The sequence below is a fragment of the Cucumis sativus genome, chromosome 5 (assembly GCF_000004075.3).
Source record: "Cucumis sativus cultivar 9930 chromosome 5, Cucumber_9930_V3, whole genome shotgun sequence".
Lineage (NCBI taxonomy): Eukaryota > Viridiplantae > Streptophyta > Magnoliopsida > Cucurbitales > Cucurbitaceae > Cucumis > Cucumis sativus.
Window position 1 is genome coordinate 28,275,134 of NC_026659.2, and position 20,923 is coordinate 28,296,056.

The following is a 20,923-nucleotide window of genomic DNA, read 5'->3' on the forward strand; positions in this document are numbered from 1 at the left end:
AACGGATTCAGATCTTTTGTTTTAAAAATCATTTATAGAAATTTTTAAAATAACGTTCGGTCATTAGATCTCAAACATATTAATATTTCATCCAAGGTCAAATTCACCCTTTTTTCTCTCGTTTTTTTGGAAGATTAATTGCATAAATTTATTTATTTATTTTCCTATAAGATTATTTTTTGCGAAAGAAATAAGCATATTATTTAGATAAATTTAGGTTGATTATTCAAGTATTATACAAAAGTATTTATAGAGTATAAAATGATTTATTTTTCCTATTTCTTCCCTTTTCTTTTAAAAATTATTTACGTCCTTTATGGAAGCATCATATTGGCGGGAGAACGAAGTAACTCAAAAATAATAAATAAAATATTAGAAAAAGAAACAATTCCATTCTTCCTTCCACAATTAAAAAGCCCAATTCTCTCACCTTCCTAACACACAGATATTTCCACAAAGAGAACAAACTATTGTTCCGATCGGGGGCGGCGGTGGTGGCAAAGTGGAAGTCGTGATCTTACGACATGGCTGAGAACGAAGAAAATATTATGAGAAACCCTAAATTGCCAAGTTTTGTGCGAAATAATCGACAGAAATTAAATAATGTGGATCAAAAGAAAGAAGAAATTAATCTACCTGAGACGAAGTCTGAGGTAGTCACTATTCCGGCACCGGAAGTGGTTCCCCCTCCGCCGATTAAGGCTGAGATCAAGCACCATGGGAAGTTTTCACATCCGGCAATCGTGTGGTCGGTATGATTATTCCTTCTCCCATTCTCATTATATCTCTCCTTTTATGGAGAAGTTTTTTTTTTTGTCTTAGTTCTTGGTTTCTAAAACATTGCATTTTAGTTTAGTTTTGGGTTTGATTTTAATTCATACTATCACAAAAACCTTAACGTCATTTTGCCTTTGAAAACAAAAAATGTCACATTTTAAAGTTTAGAGATTAAATTAAAATCAAACTTAAAATTTTAAATCGAAAGAAATGTGATATTTAATCACATTGATAATAAACATAAAAATTAGGGACTTTTTAGCTCAATATGTCTATGACTTATTAAACACAATTTTAAGTTTAGGTTTTATAACCAAAGTGAAAATAAACTATTACTTCGTTGTAAAGTGAGATTCTATTATCATCCCAAAATGTAGGTTTTTAAATTTGGTTCATCTCGTTTGTTAATATTTTTTTTTTTTTAACTTTGTTGATTTTCATATAGTTATTTATTCTTTCGATTTGTTTAGAGATCATAAACATTTTTTATCGATTAAATAGTTAATTAATTTCTCATGAAAAAAAATCCTTCATCAAATATGTTTGTTTAGTACATTAATCAACCCTATATATAAGAATTCAAAAAAAAATATATGTTTGTTTGTTTCAAGTGTGTATGTGTAATAGTTTTTTTTGTTAAAAAATCAATGAAGAAAATAAATTGGTGAGAAACGAAGATGTGAATGTATTCTCCGTCTCCGTTCCCGTGAAGCTCTAGCTCGGAAAAATAGACTTATATGTACTGTAACTCCGCTGTCCATGAAGGGTTACTCATTAGAATTCTTTGTCAAACAGTTTTCGATGATCAAAATTCATGAAGTATTATTACTACCAAACAAATTGCAGTTTCAACTAACAATAATAAACAATAAAGTAATAAGTAACAATTAAGAATGCAGCTTTTCTATTGTATATATATGATTTATAAAAAGAATTAATTTTGTTTTAATGGTAATTCATTTCATCTACTTTCAGTTATGTGCTTTAGGAGGATTTTTCATCATAAAGTTTGCTTGGAAAAAATGGAAACCTAAAGACGACGAAACGAAAAAAAAATAATATCTCAACTCCATATTGGAAGCAATCCATAATTAATTTTAAGCATTTCAAATTTAATGCTCTTTGTTACTCTATATTTACTGATTTGTAATGTGATTGCTCATTTATTTATAAATTTGAGCCATGATAATAAGGCTTTTAATGATATTCTTTGATTACTATGGTTGTTGTAATAATTACTCCACTAAAGATTATTTAAGAAAAGTAAATACTAGCAATTACTCCACTAAGCATCAGCATAACCTCTCTCTCTCATTAGAGATTTAAGAAATAATAAAAAGCTACAACTGGATATTAAAAAATAAAAGATGTGTGCAAATATGTATAGTTTTTTTAAAAATTTGAATTCACTAATTTGGATGAGTGAAAAATCAAATTATCCTACTTTGAACTGATAATTATCATCTAATCTGCTTATTAATGTTTGAAGGCAGAGAACTAAAACACAATTATGAAACAAAAGCATCAGATACAATGCTTTCTCGGAAATATAACAAAATCTGTGTATAGGACAAGAAATGGATTCTCTATGGCCTTTGAAAATACTCTCTTTGTAACTTATTCTAAGTAATCCATGCAAATAATACTATCATTTCAACAAATGATCAATAATCAAATAGTAACCTCCAACCATAACAAATGACCCTAAACCACAGCTAGCCATTCGCAATCCTAGGCCACGAGACAGGAGACCTCGATCAGCAGGATGAATCCCTGTAGTTCTCTGGAATCTACTACCCGGTGTTTGCCATTTGAGAAACTTCCTCTCCAAAGCAACAAACTGCAACAAAACAACCATGATCAAACAATTGCTTCTGTGTAAGTCTGCTGATTTTAAAACTCAACATCATATAGTAACAGAGAAGACGATATCGAATACGTATGGAACACAGAGAATCGTTTAATGCAAGTAAATAGGTAGAGATCATATCTTGAGCTCCTCAATATATATTAACAATCTTCAGTATCATTCTTAAACTTGAAAACAAAATTCTCTCGACAATTTCAAAAATACTGCATTAAACGTCCATTTTACTATGCAAAAGACCTATCAACAGAATATATGGACAACACTTTTACATACATGTTCGTGATATATATATATATGAAGTTGATGGGGATAAAAATTCAGACCTCAATAGTGATTTCATTTTGTAAAATTTATATTTCTTTCTTCTCAATTTGCTTATTATGAAAACATTTGAATCCTTGGTTAAATTGCAAAAACAAAAACTAATGTGTTTGGTTTTCGAAAACATTAGTAGAAACTAGATAGCAAAATAGTGTTTATAAATTTAATTTTCAAAAATCCAAAAAGCCAAATAGTTATCAAATAGAGGCCTATAGCTTTGTGTGCGTTGTTTTCTTAAAGAAAAAAATGAAAGAAAGAAAGTTGATGTACGATTATTAGATAGATATTTTAACATTCAACCTCCAAAAAAAGGTATTTCGCACTTAAGGACTTTTAGTGGTCAAGATCCTCATTTAAATCTGGATTTTTGTTTTCCTAGCAAGACTGGTAGTTGGATGATTGAAGGGCTCAAGAGCAAAGTTTTTCGTCCAAAGGGTAACATTCGGTGGAGATACACGCTACTCAATCTTTTTTGTGGAGCATTTCGAATGAGAGAAATAGTAGAATTTTTTATGATAAATATAATTCTTTTGATTATTTTTGGACTTTGGTTCAACATATAGTTTCTTGGTGGAGTAACAATTACACCAAACATTTTAGTAATTATAGCCTTTCTATGATTTTCAACAATTAGAAGGTCCATATTTGTTAGATTTTCTCGGGGAGGGCTCTCTCATCCCTTGTCATTAGGCTGTTCTCTCGAATATATCCGTTTTTTATCAACAACAAAAAAAAGGTCAAGATCCTCATCGAGCAAAATGGATTGGTGGAAGAAATGTTGTATGAAATGCACACTTTACAGTGTCCAATTTATTAAGAACTAAAAATGATTTGCCCTCATGGAAATAAATCTCTCTCACTTCATCTTGATTTCTTAAGACCATAGGTATAAACAAGAACATATAACTATAAGAAATTATACTATGAAAACTCCTCCATTAATGATTTTCATACCTTGGGCAGCACAGTGCATAGTGATCGACTCTTGGCAGTATCGAAACGATGAGAAGCAGCCGCAGCAACTGCGCCTGAAAATCCAGCTGCAAGACTTACTGAAAACGGAGACAGCGGACCTATTTCATCATTTGACCTGGAAGAAGAGATTGAGAGAAAAAATTGTTTATCATCCAAACTCCTCCATTAATACAAATGAATATACCAACAATAGATTTAGATTTTGACAACTATATATTGGCTCAGATACTCAAACTACACCAATGGACTGAGGTCAAGTACTTAATTGCGTTCTTGATATCCCAAAGTGAAAATTGAAACGGTAGCGAATTAGACATAACTGCAAGGGAAGTCTAATGTTGAATCGTCGAACCTGGGTGGTGGATTCATATCAATGCTCTTCCAAATAAGCATAGATTGGTGCAGAAATTGCCAAGTTGAGAAAAATACGCCACTAAAGATGGAATCCCTTGCAATCCCAGATCGCAAACCTCTCCAAAATGCATGCCATCCTTCTAGTGAAACGATATCTGATGGCCTACGCACGCTGCTGACCGCAGGTGGCCTCCCAGAACCTGTCATCGTCCATGGATACTCTTGTAAAGCACCTTTTATGTTTGGGTGTTTGGTCGTTAGAGTAGATAAAAGACCAACTGAATAGTTTAAGGCTTTCTGATCCAGTGTATAGCCATGAAGAAATCTTGACATGGAAGGTGCAAGAGCACTTTCTTGTCCGACGAGAGAACTTGGTCTTGGTAATCGAACTGCGGAAGTCACTTGAGCACGAAGTTTAACAAGCTCAAATGGAGAGCATATCAATGACTCCGCTGCACCAGCCATAAGTCCAGCTAGAAAAGCTTCAGACACATGTATGTAATCATCTTCACGACCATCTGTCACAAATGCACTAATGACCATCACGAAAACAAAATTTATTGATAGAAATTTTGAAGTCTCAATGAAACGTTGAAGTCAGAGTTCCGTACTTTCCTTTCCTTGCATACTTTGGTTACCAATGAAATTCATTTTGTTAAATAATATTCGAGTTGTTGGTTTGAATACTTCATATTAAGATTACAATGTTGGACACATTAAAATAGGATAGATGATTTCACCTTTATAAAAAGCTGTCACAATTTCATATATTCCAAATCGAGCACCTATACCAAATAGTCTCCCAAAGGCCAACCATCCAAATCCACTATACAGACCTGCAATCTTCAGTCAATGTGAAATTAGACTCTAAATAATATGATCCAAGCAATATGTTCTTTAGAAGCAGGCAATTACAATGTTGAATAAAGGAATACAAAGAAATAGATTTCTTTTAAGTTCAACGTTATAATGGTGGGGCTTGAACCTCTAGCCTCTTAGTCAAAGGTCTTGGTAATCTTCGATTGGCTAGATATTATAATTCAAGAAAAATTAAAGAATCACCTGAATTTCCTGAGAAAGATTGGATTCTCTGCAAAACCTGAGTAGACGTCAACTGTTTGGTAGATCCTAAAGGATTAGAACCAACCTATTGTAGAGAAGAGTAGAATTAGATCAACTCAGACAGATACAGTTACATGACAGAAAATATTCACATTAGCAAGAAATTGTACCTGGATAATAGTTTTGATAGTGTCAAGAGGATAAGTAAGAACTGTACTTAGTGTCACTGAGCCTACAGCAGCAACAGCATGAGTTGCAAAGATTTGGTTCTTCAAAAACTCATCCATTCTAAGCAGTTTAGCAGATAAATGACCTCTAATCAGCTCAGCTCATGAATTAGCTACGAGAAATGGTATCAAAATTACATATCAATATTGCAGGAACGAAATACTCATTGAAAACCCAGGAATAAAACACAATCTGGGAACGGAAAAACGGCGAACTGGACGACTGGACAAGAGCTACCAGCGGCGAGAGGGAAGCCGGAGAGTGTGAGACAGAAGAAGTGAGGGAAAACACGGGAGAGGACATGGGGGAGCCTTACGGCTGACGTGTGCAAACTGCTAAACCCTAATTTTTTTCTTTTAATTTAACCGAATTTGGTTTGGTCGGGTTGAACCGACCAAAGATAACAACCAACCCCAAGCCGAACCAAAAGTTCATTTATTCGAACTGTTCGAATTATTCAGAATTCCCAAAGCATTTGGGAGTGATTTTGTCATTTTTGAAATCATATGTAAACATGCTTTTATGTTTCTAAGTCAATTTTGATGATATAAAACTCATGACATTAAGTTGATTTTGAATTACTAAAAATATTTCTGAGAGTGACTTGCACATAATACATTTTAAAATCACTCAATAATTAGAATTGGACCAATAGAATTAATTACAATGATTTTGGTTTGCTTTGCTTCATAGTGATTATGTTCAAGCTTGATTCTTGTTCCCTTTTTTGCTGGACTGTTTTCCATAGTATTCTATGGCATGATTTTTAGTTTGAATGTATTTAAATTCACTGTAAAATAATTATTTTTCTACATAAAAGAAAAAAGAAAAAGGTGTTCTTTTTCGGCCTCAAAAGGAGACATCTTACACGCTTTTCATCTTAATCTAAAGTTTATTTATTCAAAAGGTAGACGAAGTAGTTTCTTTTCATTAAAAAAAAAAAAAAATCATAATTTTTTGTGGAGGTAGATAGTTTATCAAAAAAAAAATATTTTTGAAAAAACTCCTTATAAAACGGGTATTTTAAAATTCTAAATAAAACATTAAAATTTTCTCTTAAAATAATTTTAATTAAAAAAATTCATTTTCTGTAATAGATTAAGTTAAATTAAGTTTAATTCTTAAATTTTTTAACCTAATTAGTCGGTAGGCGTAAAACATGTTTAAGAGTACGTTCAAAACGGTAAAAACAACTAAATATACATTTTATTATTCAAAATCAATTTTAATTATATGAAAAATAAGTTTAAGGTTAGGAAATTTTAAAAATACTCTCAAACAAGCATATACACAATGGATTTCATAATTTCACTAACCTATAATGGATTGGGCAAAAAAAAACTATAAAGAAAACATGAATTCATATAATAGCAAATAATTTGATGAGTAAATTCCATTGATGACTGGTAGGTATCTTCTTCAATACATGTATTAATTCAAGGCCATATATAAAGACTAAAGCAGAAAACTGCACATACAATTTCAAAGCAATGATTTTAATGATATAATAATATCACTCTTTCTTCCAGCTTTCTTCTTTTGGGGTTGATGGAAGGGTGGATTAGCTGATCTTTTCTTCTTCTTTTTTTTCCAACTATAATAACTTCCACTAAATAAAATAATCCTAGAAAATTTAAGTTATTGATGAGCCTCAACTTTTCTTTTCCTCTTTTAAATGTAAACTCTTCCAAAGAATGTGTCACCAAACATTCACGAAAGATTCATCGGTTTTGAAGCACCTCGATCGCCTTCTTCCACTGCCACGCTCGCTGTTTCGCGTCCTCAAACGAGGCAATCTTCTTTGGCTGAAGAATGAACTTTGGATTAGAATGGTTGAGAAATAAAACAACTGAGCTAATGAATTGATGATCTTGTTTATTAACAATTTGTTTTGTTCCTTAACAATATAGGACTCCTCTTTAGTTTTTCAGAAAGTAGACATGTCAAACGTTTATCAAACAGGACACCGGTGGATATACGAACGAATCAGGAAAAAGAAAACTCAAAATCGGTAATCTACATTGATAAATCTAAAATGATGTAGAAAGAGAACCATAGAGTTTTTTGTGGCATACTGTGCAAATCTTGAAATGTGAAGGACTGGTCACTTGAACGCTGAGGTCAACAGGATTGTCAGACCAGATAATATTCCCCTTGACAATGAGCTTTGAAGGATCAACATAAATCAACTTTGGTTTGTTGGTAAGGATGAGTTGAACCTTTTTGCTTGTTATTTTCTGAAGTTTTTTCACCATTGAGATCATAAGAACAGATTCTCCAGGTTCGAGGAATTGTTGCCTGTTAAAAAGAAAATTAACATATCAAAATAGAGATCAGTATCCATGCTATAATCACTACAAAGACGTTAGCTTGAGCAAATATAGTCAGTATCACGAAGAAAACAAATACCATTTTGAATCAAAGGAGTCGATCGATGCAAGTCGAGTAATATGATGTGATCCTTCTGAAGTTGATGCAGAACCAGCATTCCCATCATTTTGTCTCGATGTGCCGTCTCCAATATGTGAAGGATTCCAAGAAGACTCGGAGCTATCGTCGTTCTCATTTGAATGACTCTACATAATCAAAGGCGAGATAATGTATTTGACAAAGAACACGTGGATAGAATAAATGATGATAGGCACTTTTTATAGCAAACAATACCCCTGGTTCTAAAGCAAGCCTGGGAGGAGTTTGTGATCTTATTTTGCTCCAATCAACCCCCTCAAAGAAGGGATGACTCTTGAGAGAAACATAACCCTCAGCTCCGGCACCTGGTCTCTTGCTGGGATCTAAATCCTGAAATAGACGAAAGACGAGTTAAGGCTCAACAAACATAAAATAAAGTCTGAATACTAAAATGAACTGGAGTACAAAAAAACATAAGAATATCCATTTTATACTTCCTGAGGAAAAATCAGCATTCCAGTAGCAAACATACCAATAGGTGATCGATGAGGTCCCTTGCTTGCTCGGAAAAATAGCTGGGGAATTTTATATCTCGTGCTACGATTTTCTGAAAAATAAGCCACTCACTTGCATCCTTAAAAGGAGAAGTACCAGAAAGCATCTGATACAAGGTACACCCGAGTGCCCAAAGGTCATTTCTGTTTTCAAATCCAAAAAATTGATTATGTTACATGGAGTATAAACGAAAATGGAAGGATGAGTTATGGATATGAACACAAAGACCAACAATAGCCCTTGATTTTCAAGACCTAAAAACACAAATTATTCAATGAGACCGTCCCATAATAATTGCCCCCTCCCTCCCCAACCCTTGCATACGTGGTGAAACCATAATTTTTTGTTTCTCAATCCTACATTCAAAGGGTATAAAACTGTCCATCATATTGCACCTACCTCCTCGAGGGAGTAATCTCCAAAAGAAAAAGAAAAAAAAAGCATTCATGTATAGGTAAGTAAGATGGACTCATTACCCGAAAGTTGCTGGGGAGGAATTAAGGACCTCTGGAGGAACATATGCAGCCGTTCCCACAAATGTACAAGCTTTATCATCTACATGTAAAAATTGGTGCAATCCATGTCAAAATGTGCTTGAACAAGATTCAATTTTTTTTTCTTTTGACAGTGATATGAACCTGATGCAGCATTTGGGAGAACCGTAATTCGACTATCCACCATAGGCTTTACACTCCCAAAATCAGCTATTTTGATATGTCCATCAGTAGTAAGTAGCAAGTTTTCAGGCTGCCAAAAAAATATTGATTAATATTTTGTGCGCTACACGTCCACAATAATAGAGCAGACGTAGATAAGAAACCTTGATATCGCGGTGTATCAATCCCATGCTGTGTATGTATTCAAGGGCATCCACCACCTCTGCAGTATAAAACCGAGCTTCATCTTCCGACAGACAACCTTTCTGTTGATAAACTACTCAAGGTTTAGAATGAAAAAAAAAAATGAAAATGCCAATAGAATATACATTTGCTATATACTGAGAATATGTCATATCTTTGATCCAAAATGCAACATCACAGCCATCCAAAGCTTCAAAAGTGATCAAGTTTTAAAAGATACACGAAACCATACAACAGAAAAATAATTTTACACTTCAAAATGTCAGTGACAGGAAGTTTTTGAAGAAAGAAAATGAAATAAACCAAAAAATAGATTACTTAATAAGCATTTGAACGATTAAACTAAACATGCCAGCTAGTTTTCACCAAAGACTTCTCTCAAAGTTTTCCAAGGAAAAAAAAAAAAAGTATCACCCCTAGATCACAAAACTTGAACTCCCAAACAGAAAAATATGCTAAGATTTATCAAATGATCAAGTTAACTCAATTTTAATGCTTAGGAACACAAGAAATGGCATAATTTAAAAATGTATTACATGGGGAATTTATAAACTTCACGAGAGATCGGCATACAAGCAAGGGAAGAACGAACGTTTGAAAGTTCTTCCAAATCAACTTACCCTAGTTATCTGATCAAAAAGTTCTCCACCTTCACAAGACTCCAATGCCATGTCTTAAACATCAAAATCAAAAAATGAGTATCAGTAAGAAAACGAAGTGGATAACAGAGAACCGTACAAATATATAAAATCATAGCGACTTTTGACCAAGCAGACAAAAAGATATGGAATATAAGAATATTCACAGAAAAATGACAAAATGATACGCATAAGAAATACATACACAAAGAGAAAGTATCCTGAAAGGTAAAAAATAGTCTGACAACACCAGGATGGTCCAATTGATCAAGTACAATTCTTTCCAACTTCACATAAGCAGTTTTATTTTCTTTGGTGATGAATTTTTTGTCCATTATCTTCAATGCATATACAATTCCTGTGTCCTTCTTCTTCGCCCTCACGACCTGGTGAGAACATTTAGAAGGCCATTTATAAAGCAACAGATAAACCAACAGTTCATATCATGATATTGCAAGTCATCCTCAACAGATAAAGAGAATGATTATAGTGAAAGCAAAGTGCTAAATATACTAAATCAACCCTAATCTTTTAAGATTCTTAATTTTACTCCAACTGCATTAGAAATTATTTATTAGCTTTTCATTAGAAAAAAAAAAGTATTCAATTTGTTGTCTCATTAAGATCCCATTAGATAACCATTTGGTTTTTTGTCTGTGGTTTTCAAAAGTTGAGCTTGCTTTAAACTTCTTTCCTATTGTTTTCATCTTTCCTAACTATACATTTGTATTCTTCGCTAAATTCCAAAAACAATAACAAGTTTTTAAAAGTTGTTCTTTAGGTCTTAACTAAAAAACACCACTTCCACCTCTAAAGTCAAGTTTTCAAAACTGGAAAAAAAATGGTTTCTAAAAACACGTTTCTGTTTTTGAAAATTTGCTAAGGACTGAATAACAGTGTACGAAATTGGAAAAAATAGGCTTACTTTTCAAAACTAAATGGTCACTAAACGGGGCATCAGTTTTCAAAACTTGGATTGGTTTCTAAAAACACTCTTAAAAAGTAGATAACAAAACAAATAAATCAATAGGTAGAATCATGGTATATACAAGCTTAATTTTCATAAACCAAAAACTAAATGATTATCAATCAAAGCTCAAATAAATATGTTGTTAACATAATTGAAGTTAAACGTGGGGACATCCCCCTCAAAAAAGTAGATTTTGTTGATGGGCGACTTGAGTTCTATTCATCAAGTAGCATTGAAGCAAAATCTTTCCCATCCCACACGAGACGGTAGCCGAGCAGAGACGAAAAAAGAAAGAAAGGAAGAAGGTAAACAAAAACAAGTGTTTCAGCTCAAACAAATTAAAGAAATCCTAGATTCCTTTTCAACCCTATTTCATGTCTCTCCAGCTTCACATATAAGACATCCCAGTTCAATTTATTGGGTAATAATGAAAAAAGGACATAGACACAACCTTGAATACACAGATATAATGGAGTCTGGATAAAAGAAAATTGATCCATGTTCATAAGATTTAGAATGGGAAAAGTAAATATAAAACCACATTCTATAATATCTATGGATTGTCACTTCAAAACAGAATTTATCAAAGAACCAACCAAATCAAAATGTAAGGAATAACAGAATCATACACAAATTAAACATATCCATAATTTCACTAGATTTAAACAGAAACAAGAGAAGAATTAAATTAAAAGAAACTTAAGGCCAAAACAAAAATAAATTACCTTGGAATATGAACCAACCCCATAAATTTTTCCCAATTCAAAATCCTGGATTGTAAAATTCTCCTGAGGAGCTCGAAAGGCAAAGCTCTTGGATCTCTGAACATTGCCACCATTAGAAGCGTTGCCCTGAATCATCAACTTGGCATCAAAATCCTTCTCCATTGCCAACATCGCTATCTACAAAAACCCCTTTTTCTCTACATTAATCTCACCCACTTTCTCTTTCAACACTCCAATTTCATTTTTTTTATTAATACTGTTCTTGGGCACAGAGCCAAGACAGTCAACAGCAAGAACAAGAAGAAATTTGATCAGAGTTCCATATTTTTTTTTAACAGTTTCTTGTTTTAAAAAAGGGGTGGGGAATGTGTGGGAAGGAAAGGGGTGAATTGAGAGGTGTAATAATATGGAAATGTGTGAACGTTGAAACAGCTTTTTTAGGTTTGTAACAAAATTTTCAAAACCCTAGAAAGGTAGTAAGGATGAAATTGGGAAATTTAGATAATGGAAAAAAAGAAAAAAAAATTGGAGGAGAGAGAATGTGAAGAAAAATTTTCATGGAAGAGAGAAAAGGGAGAGATGTGGGGATTAGAGAGAAGACAGGAGAGAGGTTGAAGCACATGGGATTGGATGATGGAGATCAACCATGTATTCCTTTTCTTCATTTTTTAATTTCTTGTTCCCTTCAATTCTCTTTCTTTCTCTAAGCTTTCTTTCTCTCTCCTTATTGGTCTAAACTTGGAGGGTTATCCTCTTTTTTCTTCTAATTGAAACTCAAACCTCAAAATTTAATAGTAACGTTTTTTTTATAATTAATAATGCGAGTGGTAAAATGATTTAATACTCTTTTTCTAAAAAATGAAGAATAGTTTTATTATAACTCAATCACATAAAAATAACTATTTACATAAATTGATACAATTATTATAAGCTCTCAAAATTTGAGTATAATCTTTCCAGAAAAGATTTCTCTTCGGGTAGAAAAGGCTAAGGGCAAATGAAAATACGACACATGGCATGCCGTTTTTGGCATCACAGTAGAAACTACAAAAGAAGCTTTGAAAAATTAAAGGGATCTTTCTTTGGCAGATTATATGATTTTTTTTTTCAGGTTGGTTGTTCTTTAACTAATTGATTCATCATAAGTTAAAAGTACTTGAATTCTAATATTCAGGGTTATATACTTCATGACTAATTTATAGATTTGAGCGTAAATAACTTGATACCATAATTGTTATAGTAAAAAATGTGTTGAGATTGATATTAAAATCAATATTCTTCCAATTTTAACTAAGTTGATTTCTTTTAAAAAATTGTTAATTCAAACTCAAATCACAGGTTATCAAATGATTTATTTTCTATTTTTCAAAATTAAAAAAAATCACACAAAAAACATAAAAATAAACTCTCACAACTCAACCAACCCATCTTGACTCATTCGAACATAATCAATTCTACATCTTAGACACAAGCTACAATATCAAATTCTATCGTAAATTAATTACACTTCTTCAATTCAAACGTTCCCTAAATCCAAAATCCGAGTTGCGTTTTTCCATTGACGAGAGGGACGGGACAAGATATGGAAATAATTCTGAATTTGGGGCCACAAACAGCCATAAAAGATTAGCCCATATGGGGTGGTTTCTTCCCCTCCTCAATCCCATTCCCATCACCATGTTGAAGGGATGTGTTTGTTTATTTCACTGTTAAAAAGAACAAGCATCCTCAGCTACTCACTATTGGCCCCCACAACCAAACACCATAAGGCTGGCCCATGTGACTCTTTTTTTCCTTTTTTTTTTAATTTATATTTTACACTCTTTAAAGTTGTTTTAGGGTTTGTGGGCTCTTTCTCAAAAGCAATGGAATCATCAATCTCTCTACATTTGTCCCACATCTTTCCTTCTTCAACCCATATCCTAACTTTTACTTTACAGTCAAACATATCAAATATCAACCAAAAAGATAACCATCACATTAAACACATTAATGAATAGATTATATTATAAATCATGTTCATAAGATAAGCTTTTATACAAAGTTGGTATGATATGACAGAAAACTAAAACATTATATTAATGTAATTGGTGATATGAACTAAATAGAAAGCATAATCCAAAGACAATGGAGAAACTTTTTTAGAGTTAGAAAAAAAATATAACTAAATTGACAAAGTTTAAACTACCAAAAATAAGAGCTGGATGATGAATCAAACAATACATTCATTAATTGGGCAACTAGACACTAGTTTCAGTATGCCTACCCAGAAAGTGGAAATTAAAATTTCTAGGAAAAAAAGAAGATGGGGGAATATATAAATTAAAAAGAAAAGGGGGAAAAAAAAAGCAGTGTTTTTTTCTTTCATGATGATAATTCAGAGCTTTCTTTTGGTTACCCTTTACCTTTTTGTAAGTACAAGTCTATAGTCCTTCAAACGAGGGCAAATGGTACAATTGAAGCTACAACAACAGGTGGTTGGAACTCGCTGATCTGCGGTGCGTCGGGGTGGTGAGATGGCTAACGTCTCGAGGCCAGTCAGGAACAGCCATCTGGCACACCCCAAGTGGAATCGGTTTTCAAAACAAGCAAAACAATCCATGACAAAGCAATGTACATCTCACTAACTGAATCTATAGATATCCAAACTCCCCAACTAAATTCACAAGGGGGAGAAGCCTCAACACTGGAAGTTCACTAAAAACGATGTGCGAGAGAGAAGGACCAGCAATGTCAAACATAAGTTATAGATCTATTTGTTGGGAGAAACTCTTTCGTCGGTTACAAATCCCAACCATCTTTGCGCCCATCGAATCCCCATTTCCGATCCCCCAACTTTGCATACAACTCCGAAAACTTATTGAGACATTCACTTCTTAGTTGATAGTGAACTTGGGTATTTTTGCTGATAGCGGCACCGGAGAACTTCGATGTGTCGATTGCCCACGCAGGTCTCACGTATTCTACTGTTTGAGTTGAGCTTGCATTGGCGTAGAGAAAATTCAATAAAACATCTTCACAATTAAAAATCTTATCAACCAAATCCCTGCCTGGCTTAGCAGCTGCACTCCAGTACCTTTGAAAAGCTAATTGGCTATCAATGAAAGCTGCACCTGTAAGAATCATATTGTACCCTTTATGAGATCGGGCATATTTTTCGGCTCTGTACTGCAGAGGATTTCCATTGACAAGCCGGGGATAGAATCCCACAATGCGATCGGGGTGCTGACGCCATACCCTAAAACCACGTTCAACATCATCACAAGTCATCATGATGTCGTCGTCAAGCTCTAAAACAGCTCGAGTTTTTATTGAAGGGTCCAAGTTAAACCGGTTATTGAGTGAGTTCTTCTTTTCACTTCTGATTCTCACAGGCACGATTGAATCCAAATCACTTATTTTTGGAGGTGTTCCCTTGTTCCACACCACAACAATTTCTCGAACAGACGAGCATCTCGAATAATGCTTCACATACATTTTCAAATTCCAAAGGCGAGCATCATAAGTCATAGTAAGTAGCGTGAACTGAGAGTAGTGGTCCTTAAACGGGTAGGCTTCTTGGGCACCATTGCCCCCGTATATATACTTCACTGCAGTACACATCAGTGCAACTCCAAATACAAATAAAATAGCAAGAACAAGTCTGCCGGTGCAAGTATTAGATTTTACCCAACTTCGAAGGACTGAAGGTGCTCTGTTCACTCGGCTACAAAATCGTCTCACTTTCGAAGAAAATAAATTTGACTTTTCCCAAGTTAAGATTGCATCGCTCCTCTTCCCTGAAGTATAAACACACCAATTAAGGGGAACAATGCAGTTCACTGCTCCAAGTAACACACCCAGTAACACAACAAGAACAGCAACGACAGCAAATGAAGCACAACCAAGAAAAAATCGATGAATTGAATCACCCGAGGGTACTCGATCTCCGTCCATCACCCCAATCCATTTACCAGAACTAAGCTGCTGAGCATCAAGATGGTGGTAGCGAACACCATTCCAAGCATTGCGACCCTTAACAGGTTCTACTAAGCCCGACGGAACTTCTACTTCCTTGTAGCTATCTGTTGTAAGAATTTCAATCTTGAAAACACGAACTTTTTTGCCATAAGTTTCACCACAATCTTGACCAATGCGATAAAGGCTACCCTCATGAAGAAACGGTCTGCCTCCATTACGAGCACCAAAACTTTTATCTACGTTATAGATAGGGTTCCTCTTGTGAGCCTTCCAAGGACCAAGAGGTGAGCTACTATACCAAATCGCCAAATGCCCATTTCTTTTGGTACCAAGCCCTCTATGATCTGACCCAAAAAGCCAATACATACCATTGTGGTTGATGATGACTGAATCGACAAGGGGCTTCTTGAGAATAATTCTGTCCAATTCCCATTTCAAAGGAAAATTAACTGCCCGATAAAGACGAACTTCACCTTTCTTACTACTTTCTGGCATCATATATATCTGCGAGAAATAATAGAAAAATATCAAATTTTGGGAGTGGTTCAATTGAACAGGCACAGTAGATGTAGCCCTTTGGAAAACCATTTATGGGTAGCCTCTCCTTGTATTTTGCTAATGGTCAATCAAGTGTCGAGGTTTTTCCGTTTTTTCTTTTGAAGGAAAACTGAGTGAAGAAAAGGTGCCAAGTTTTAAACCTGAAGCTTGAACTCAGCTCGTTTTAGAGATCTAAAACCAACTTTACATGTGGTAAAAAACGTTTAGGATTTCAAGTGTCAACTTTCTTTTGCAACTATACGTTAGGTTTTATTGTTCTTGACAAGAATCCTTTCCCTTAGTGGAGCTTTTATGGGCATGGTTTTTTATGCCCTTGTATTCTTTTCTTCTTTCTCAATGAAAGTTTCGGTCTTCAATATTTATCAAATATTTATATATACAAAATATATAGATACGTAGTCCAACCAAAACATTTAGGTTATTTGTACAAGAAAGGCAGCCTTTAGAAATTGACAGTACAACTGTTTCGTTTTAAGCAAATAGGAAAAGAGAAAAAAAAAATCTCTTACCTCACCAAGATGTTCAAAGACAAACGGAAAAGAGAGATGCCATTTCTCATTCAAAGCAACACCTAGTTGCTGCCATGTTGCTCCATTATCCACACTTTTGGCAACACCTATATCTCCTTGTAAGGATACTGAGTTCTTGGTTTCATAAAATAAGTAAATAGTATCTCCCTGCCAATATAATTAAGCACAACAATTATGTTAATTGCCGTATACATATAATAAGTGAATGGCAAGATTGATTTGTTTGTGAAAGGAGTAAACATGCTTATAAGTGCGGGGGAAATCTAAACTAAGATGATAAACTATTCCAATCTTGAACTTTCATCATTGTTTCATTTTCAGTTTATACTTGCAAGTATATTATTCTGGTCCATGAACTTCAAATAAAAACATATTTTGGTCTTTCCCACTAAACTTTCATTCAGTACTTGACAGAAATACCACCATATAAACTAGTGTTCTAAGCCATATGCTTTCCATCAAATATCAAATTTAAATGCACGTCTTATACTGTTACTTTATGCAACACCAAACTATTGCAACAAAATCTGTGTTAAACCAAGAGTTAGAGCAAAACTAAAAACAGTTTGGTAATAAGAAGTGGCCATAATGGCTACATCCAGACCTAATAGATATCACGTGATCATTTCCTAATCACATCTATGACTTTTATATTCAGTACTATCTACGCTATCTTACACCAAATGTTAAAAAACAAAACAGGAGGAATTTCAGAAGAGATCTGCAAAAAGCCAAACAGATTTTGCAAAGACCCACTACCATGGATTGAGGAAACACACCTTGTTTCTTCGAGTATTTATCAACTCTTGCACAATAACTAAAGTTGAGCCATTTGTAGTGTCTTAAAGTTCTTTCCAGAATAGAACCAACCATAACTAACCTAACTGTTTTGAAAAATTAGCATTCAGTTTCACCTTTTAAAAACTTTGCAGCATTCCCATGACAACCTATGAATAATAAACAAACCACTCAAAGACAGTGAGCCTTCATGTTCACTTGAAAGAACCTCTGAGGTGCAATTTTATGAAACAGTTACAGACGAACACATAACCAATAACAAAACGCCGATTATTGGTTAAGTTCAACAACAAAATGAGAGTTTAAGATTCAGACATCTGACATATAGATCAAGGACATGTTTTTTAACCAGTTGTCAAATTGACAAAATCTGTCAAACCAAAAGGCTGATGATTATATTAGGAAGTTTCACGACTGACTTCTGTTTTAGATTCTTCATTATGTCCATTTGTGTATATCTGTCTTACTCTTGCCCTCAAAAAGGCTACGGTCTCACAATAGTTAGAATTTAAACCCCACTAGGCTTTATGCAGAACTGAAAGGTTGAACAGAAGATATATATATCTTTTTGGAACAAAACCTAATATATCTATCCCTAAGATGACAGGGAAAGAAAACAATCAAGAAAGAACTAAGAACTTCATGTTTCCATCTTTATTTCGTGATCTAAACCAAACATGCATCACCACCACGGCAACGCACATTAAACCCTGAACCCCGTCCTGATTTCGAGATTTGAACTTGCAGCATGTCGGAATGGCTAAAATTCTACCCAACCAAACAAGCCAATAAGCTACAATCCAATTCAGTTGTTCCTCTCCATATTTCAACGAGGAGGAGACTTCATATGCAGCATTTGAAGTTGTGTACTGACCAATTAACTTTTTCGAAAATAATTGGGTAAAAATATTCGTACACGGACCTCATTCTATTGAGGTATAACAAACTTGAAGTAGAGTATAAATATGAACTCTACAGCCAACAGAAAGACAGCGAAAAAAAAAGTGGACTTCAACGAGCGCAGAACTATCAAAGAATCATAGAATTGAAGGCTGATGAACAAATTCAGTTAATCACAGCAAAAGGTGTTGAATATTTTTCAGGAGCCAAAAAAGGAAATTGAGAAGTAATAAATGAAAATCGTTACCTGAACAAAAAGAAACGGGTCGGCAACAAAATTACTAGGAAAGCCAGCATTAGAAACTGAAGCACAATTGATAACAGGATTAGCAACTGGCCAGGCGGCACTTTCATTCCTCCATACATTGGCCTGCACTCAATTAAATCCCCACTTAGCCAAAAGCAAAAGAATAATCAATAATCCATCTGATAATCCAGAAATTCCAAAATTCTCAAAAATACAGCTGAGTTAAAGAATAAGAAGAAATAATATAACTATTATGGATCAAGACCTAAGTAAATGAGTTAAGTACAAGAATAGAAACTGTTGTAAAACAGAGAAAGAAAAAAAGAGTTGAAATGAACTCACGTCTTCAATGGGTTTAAGGGAGAAAGGAGAATCGCCATAAAAGACTCCAATAGACCAAGAACCTTCATTATCTTCTTGACATCCAAGCGAAGAAACGCCGCCGATTGTACGGACATACTGAGGAGTAAAAGCTAACCAAGCGTAGAGTGTAGCAATCGATCCAAACAAAACGAAGCATCCAAAGAAGAAGACGAACCCTGAAGAGACAAGTCTGATGTGTCTCTGTTGCCACTTCCATCCACAACCGTAGCTACTAGTAGAACCATTGACACCGCCACCGCCGCCAACTCCGCCGCCACCCGTAACCGCAGCACCACCGCTCATAACGCAATTACTCGCTGCTCCACTTGCTCCGGCCCCAATTGGACTCGAACCCATCTCGAAAATGGGCCCCGAGATGAGTCAAAAAGGCCTTTCAGTCGTCGGTGAGATCTCACACCGCCGCCACGTCGCCGGAACAACGAGAACGAACTCTCAACAACATTTTGACAGCACGAAATCCCTCGGTTTATTTCAGTTTCTCCCCCTTTGATCTTCGTGTTGGGGTTGGGATTTGTTTGAACTGCAGTTTGGGTTTTTGGCGGAGTCAACGAAAAAACGCGGTGGTCCCTTTCGTGAATCGGAGAATGGCGAATTCGCAAATAGGGAATGAGTAAATTATTGAACAAATACAATTGCAATTTGGGTTTTATTATTTATTTTATTATTCATTTCCCTTTCTCTTAATAAATAAAACAAGAAGAGAAGAATGAATGATATTTCCTAAGATGGGTTTTTGCGAGTTGCCATAGTGGAAACTCGAAAGTTTTGTTCAAAGTCCAAATTGAAGGGTTTGATTTCTCTGCGTCTGGAAATTTACCAGTACTCGCCGCCTCCAGCCTCACACGAGTGCAAGACACGACTCGTGTTTGATGACGTCAGCAACAACACGTGAACCCATGATCGTATTTTTGTGAGTTTTTCCTAAGTTAAATTATAGTTTTTTTAAAACAAATTTGATTTTAGTTCTACTCCTTAATTAATTAATTGTTTAATTTTAGTTTTTCTAGAACTAATAGATATTAATGTTCCATAGCCTTATTGAATCTCTTTTCAAAAATAAAAAATTGTGTTAAATTAAAAAAATTCATATTATAAATTGAAGTATTTTAAATTTAAATAGAATGCAACCAAAAATGTATTTTAACTTATTTAGTCCTTCCGTTTTCAAGACTTTTAAAATCTATTGACCAAAATTCTATTAAACATATAATTCAAAATTTTTATGTAATATATCAATTATTATTCAATCTTCAATTATTTATTTGGACGTTATTTATAGATAATATTTAAAACAGTGTATATAAACAAATTAGAAAATAACTTCATATACATAATCAAGTATTCAACGTCTCTCTCTAAATAAATTTTTAAGAAAAAAAGAAACACCATTGATAATCATTTGAGTTTTATTAGTTATTGTTTTTGTTTTTTAAAAATCATAAAAATATGTTAACAGCTTTCAATTAGCATTTATTATATTTTTCTCATATTCTAAAAAAAGAATAACATATAAATTAAGATATGAGTTAGATGCTTAATAAGCATCAACATCCTATGTATCTATTAATTTGATGGAATAAATCTACGGTAGCATAATTTATGCAATTATATAAGTTTGAGATTCTAATTTTGAAATATGAACAAAGTTTCAGGTTTAATTTTTATTTTTAATAGTTCAAGAGTCGATTGTAATTACCACTATACTTTAGAGATAATTTTTTCAATCAATCATAATTTTAATGTTTTTACATATTAAACATAGGTTTCTTCAAAAGTAAGCCCTACAATATTCAAACCAAAAT

General features: G+C 33.9%; 4 protein-coding genes across 4 annotated transcripts; 1 reads left to right on the forward strand and 3 right to left on the reverse strand.

Annotated features, from left to right (window-relative positions):
- The first annotated feature begins 417 nt into the window (after nucleotides 1-417).
- Nucleotides 418-2,062, forward strand: LOC101213355. Its single transcript, XM_011657546.2, has 2 exons — nucleotides 418-752; nucleotides 1,753-2,062. The coding sequence occupies exons 1-2, from the start codon at nucleotides 525-527 to the stop codon at nucleotides 1,834-1,836; spliced, it is 312 nt and encodes a 103-aa protein (XP_011655848.1). The 5' UTR covers nucleotides 418-524; the 3' UTR covers nucleotides 1,837-2,062.
- Nucleotides 2,063-2,218: 156 nt separating this feature from the next.
- LOC101213110 (mitochondrial arginine transporter BAC2) lies at nucleotides 2,219-5,934 on the reverse strand. The gene is made up of 6 exons (XM_004142403.3): nucleotides 5,530-5,934; nucleotides 5,360-5,444; nucleotides 5,038-5,133; nucleotides 4,296-4,815; nucleotides 3,923-4,058; nucleotides 2,219-2,617 (listed from the first exon to the last, which is right to left on the reverse strand). The coding sequence occupies exons 1-6, from the start codon at nucleotides 5,644-5,646 to the stop codon at nucleotides 2,426-2,428; spliced, it is 1,146 nt and encodes a 381-aa protein (XP_004142451.1). The 5' UTR covers nucleotides 5,647-5,934; the 3' UTR covers nucleotides 2,219-2,425.
- A 997-nt stretch (nucleotides 5,935-6,931) lies between these two features.
- On the reverse strand, nucleotides 6,932-12,388 carry LOC101212874 (3-phosphoinositide-dependent protein kinase 1). The gene is made up of 11 exons (XM_004142402.3): nucleotides 11,745-12,388; nucleotides 10,255-10,435; nucleotides 10,032-10,084; nucleotides 9,372-9,473; nucleotides 9,190-9,298; nucleotides 9,028-9,106; nucleotides 8,529-8,694; nucleotides 8,252-8,386; nucleotides 7,997-8,163; nucleotides 7,663-7,885; nucleotides 6,932-7,392 (listed from the first exon to the last, which is right to left on the reverse strand). The coding sequence occupies exons 1-11, from the start codon at nucleotides 11,913-11,915 to the stop codon at nucleotides 7,309-7,311; spliced, it is 1,470 nt and encodes a 489-aa protein (XP_004142450.1). The 5' UTR covers nucleotides 11,916-12,388; the 3' UTR covers nucleotides 6,932-7,308.
- Nucleotides 12,389-13,891: 1,503 nt separating this feature from the next.
- LOC101212638 (glucosamine inositolphosphorylceramide transferase 1) lies at nucleotides 13,892-19,792 on the reverse strand. Its single transcript, XM_004142401.3, has 4 exons — nucleotides 19,080-19,792; nucleotides 18,738-18,860; nucleotides 16,772-16,939; nucleotides 13,892-16,208 (listed from the first exon to the last, which is right to left on the reverse strand). The coding sequence occupies exons 1-4, from the start codon at nucleotides 19,455-19,457 to the stop codon at nucleotides 14,526-14,528; spliced, it is 2,352 nt and encodes a 783-aa protein (XP_004142449.1). The 5' UTR covers nucleotides 19,458-19,792; the 3' UTR covers nucleotides 13,892-14,525.
- Nucleotides 19,793-20,923: the final 1,131 nt, after the last annotated feature.

Excerpts from the sequence above, each read along its gene's own strand:
- LOC101213355 (XM_011657546.2), top strand. The coding sequence starts at position 525 with ATGGCTGAGAACGAAGAAAATATTATGAGAAACCCTAAATTGCCAAGT. Across the intron at positions 753-1,752 it reads ATCCGGCAATCGTGTGGTCG|TTATGTGCTTTAGGAGGATT; the intron begins GTATGATTATTC and ends ATCTACTTTCAG.
- LOC101213110 (XM_004142403.3), bottom strand. The coding sequence starts at position 5,646 with ATGGATGAGTTTTTGAAGAACCAAATCTTTGCAACTCATGCTGTTGCT. Across the intron at positions 5,134-5,359 it reads ATCTTTCTCAGGAAATTCAG|GTCTGTATAGTGGATTTGGA; the intron begins GTGATTCTTTAA and ends TGAAGATTGCAG. Across the intron at positions 4,059-4,295 it reads GATATGAATCCACCACCCAG|GTCAAATGATGAAATAGGTC; the intron begins GTTCGACGATTC and ends CTCTTCTTCCAG.
- LOC101212874 (XM_004142402.3), bottom strand. The coding sequence starts at position 11,915 with ATGTTGGCAATGGAGAAGGATTTTGATGCCAAGTTGATGATTCAGGGC. Across the intron at positions 10,436-11,744 it reads GGGTTGGTTCATATTCCAAG|GTCGTGAGGGCGAAGAAGAA; the intron begins GTAATTTATTTT and ends TGTTCTCACCAG. Across the intron at positions 8,695-9,027 it reads TCCTCCCCAGCAACTTTCGG|AAATGACCTTTGGGCACTCG; the intron begins GTAATGAGTCCA and ends ATTTGAAAACAG.
- LOC101212638 (XM_004142401.3), bottom strand. The coding sequence starts at position 19,457 with ATGGGTTCGAGTCCAATTGGGGCCGGAGCAAGTGGAGCAGCGAGTAAT. Across the intron at positions 18,861-19,079 it reads CCCTTAAACCCATTGAAGAC|GCCAATGTATGGAGGAATGA; the intron begins GTGAGTTCATTT and ends AATTGAGTGCAG. Across the intron at positions 16,940-18,737 it reads ACCCGTTTCTTTTTGTTCAG|GGAGATACTATTTACTTATT; the intron begins GTAACGATTTTC and ends TTATATTGGCAG.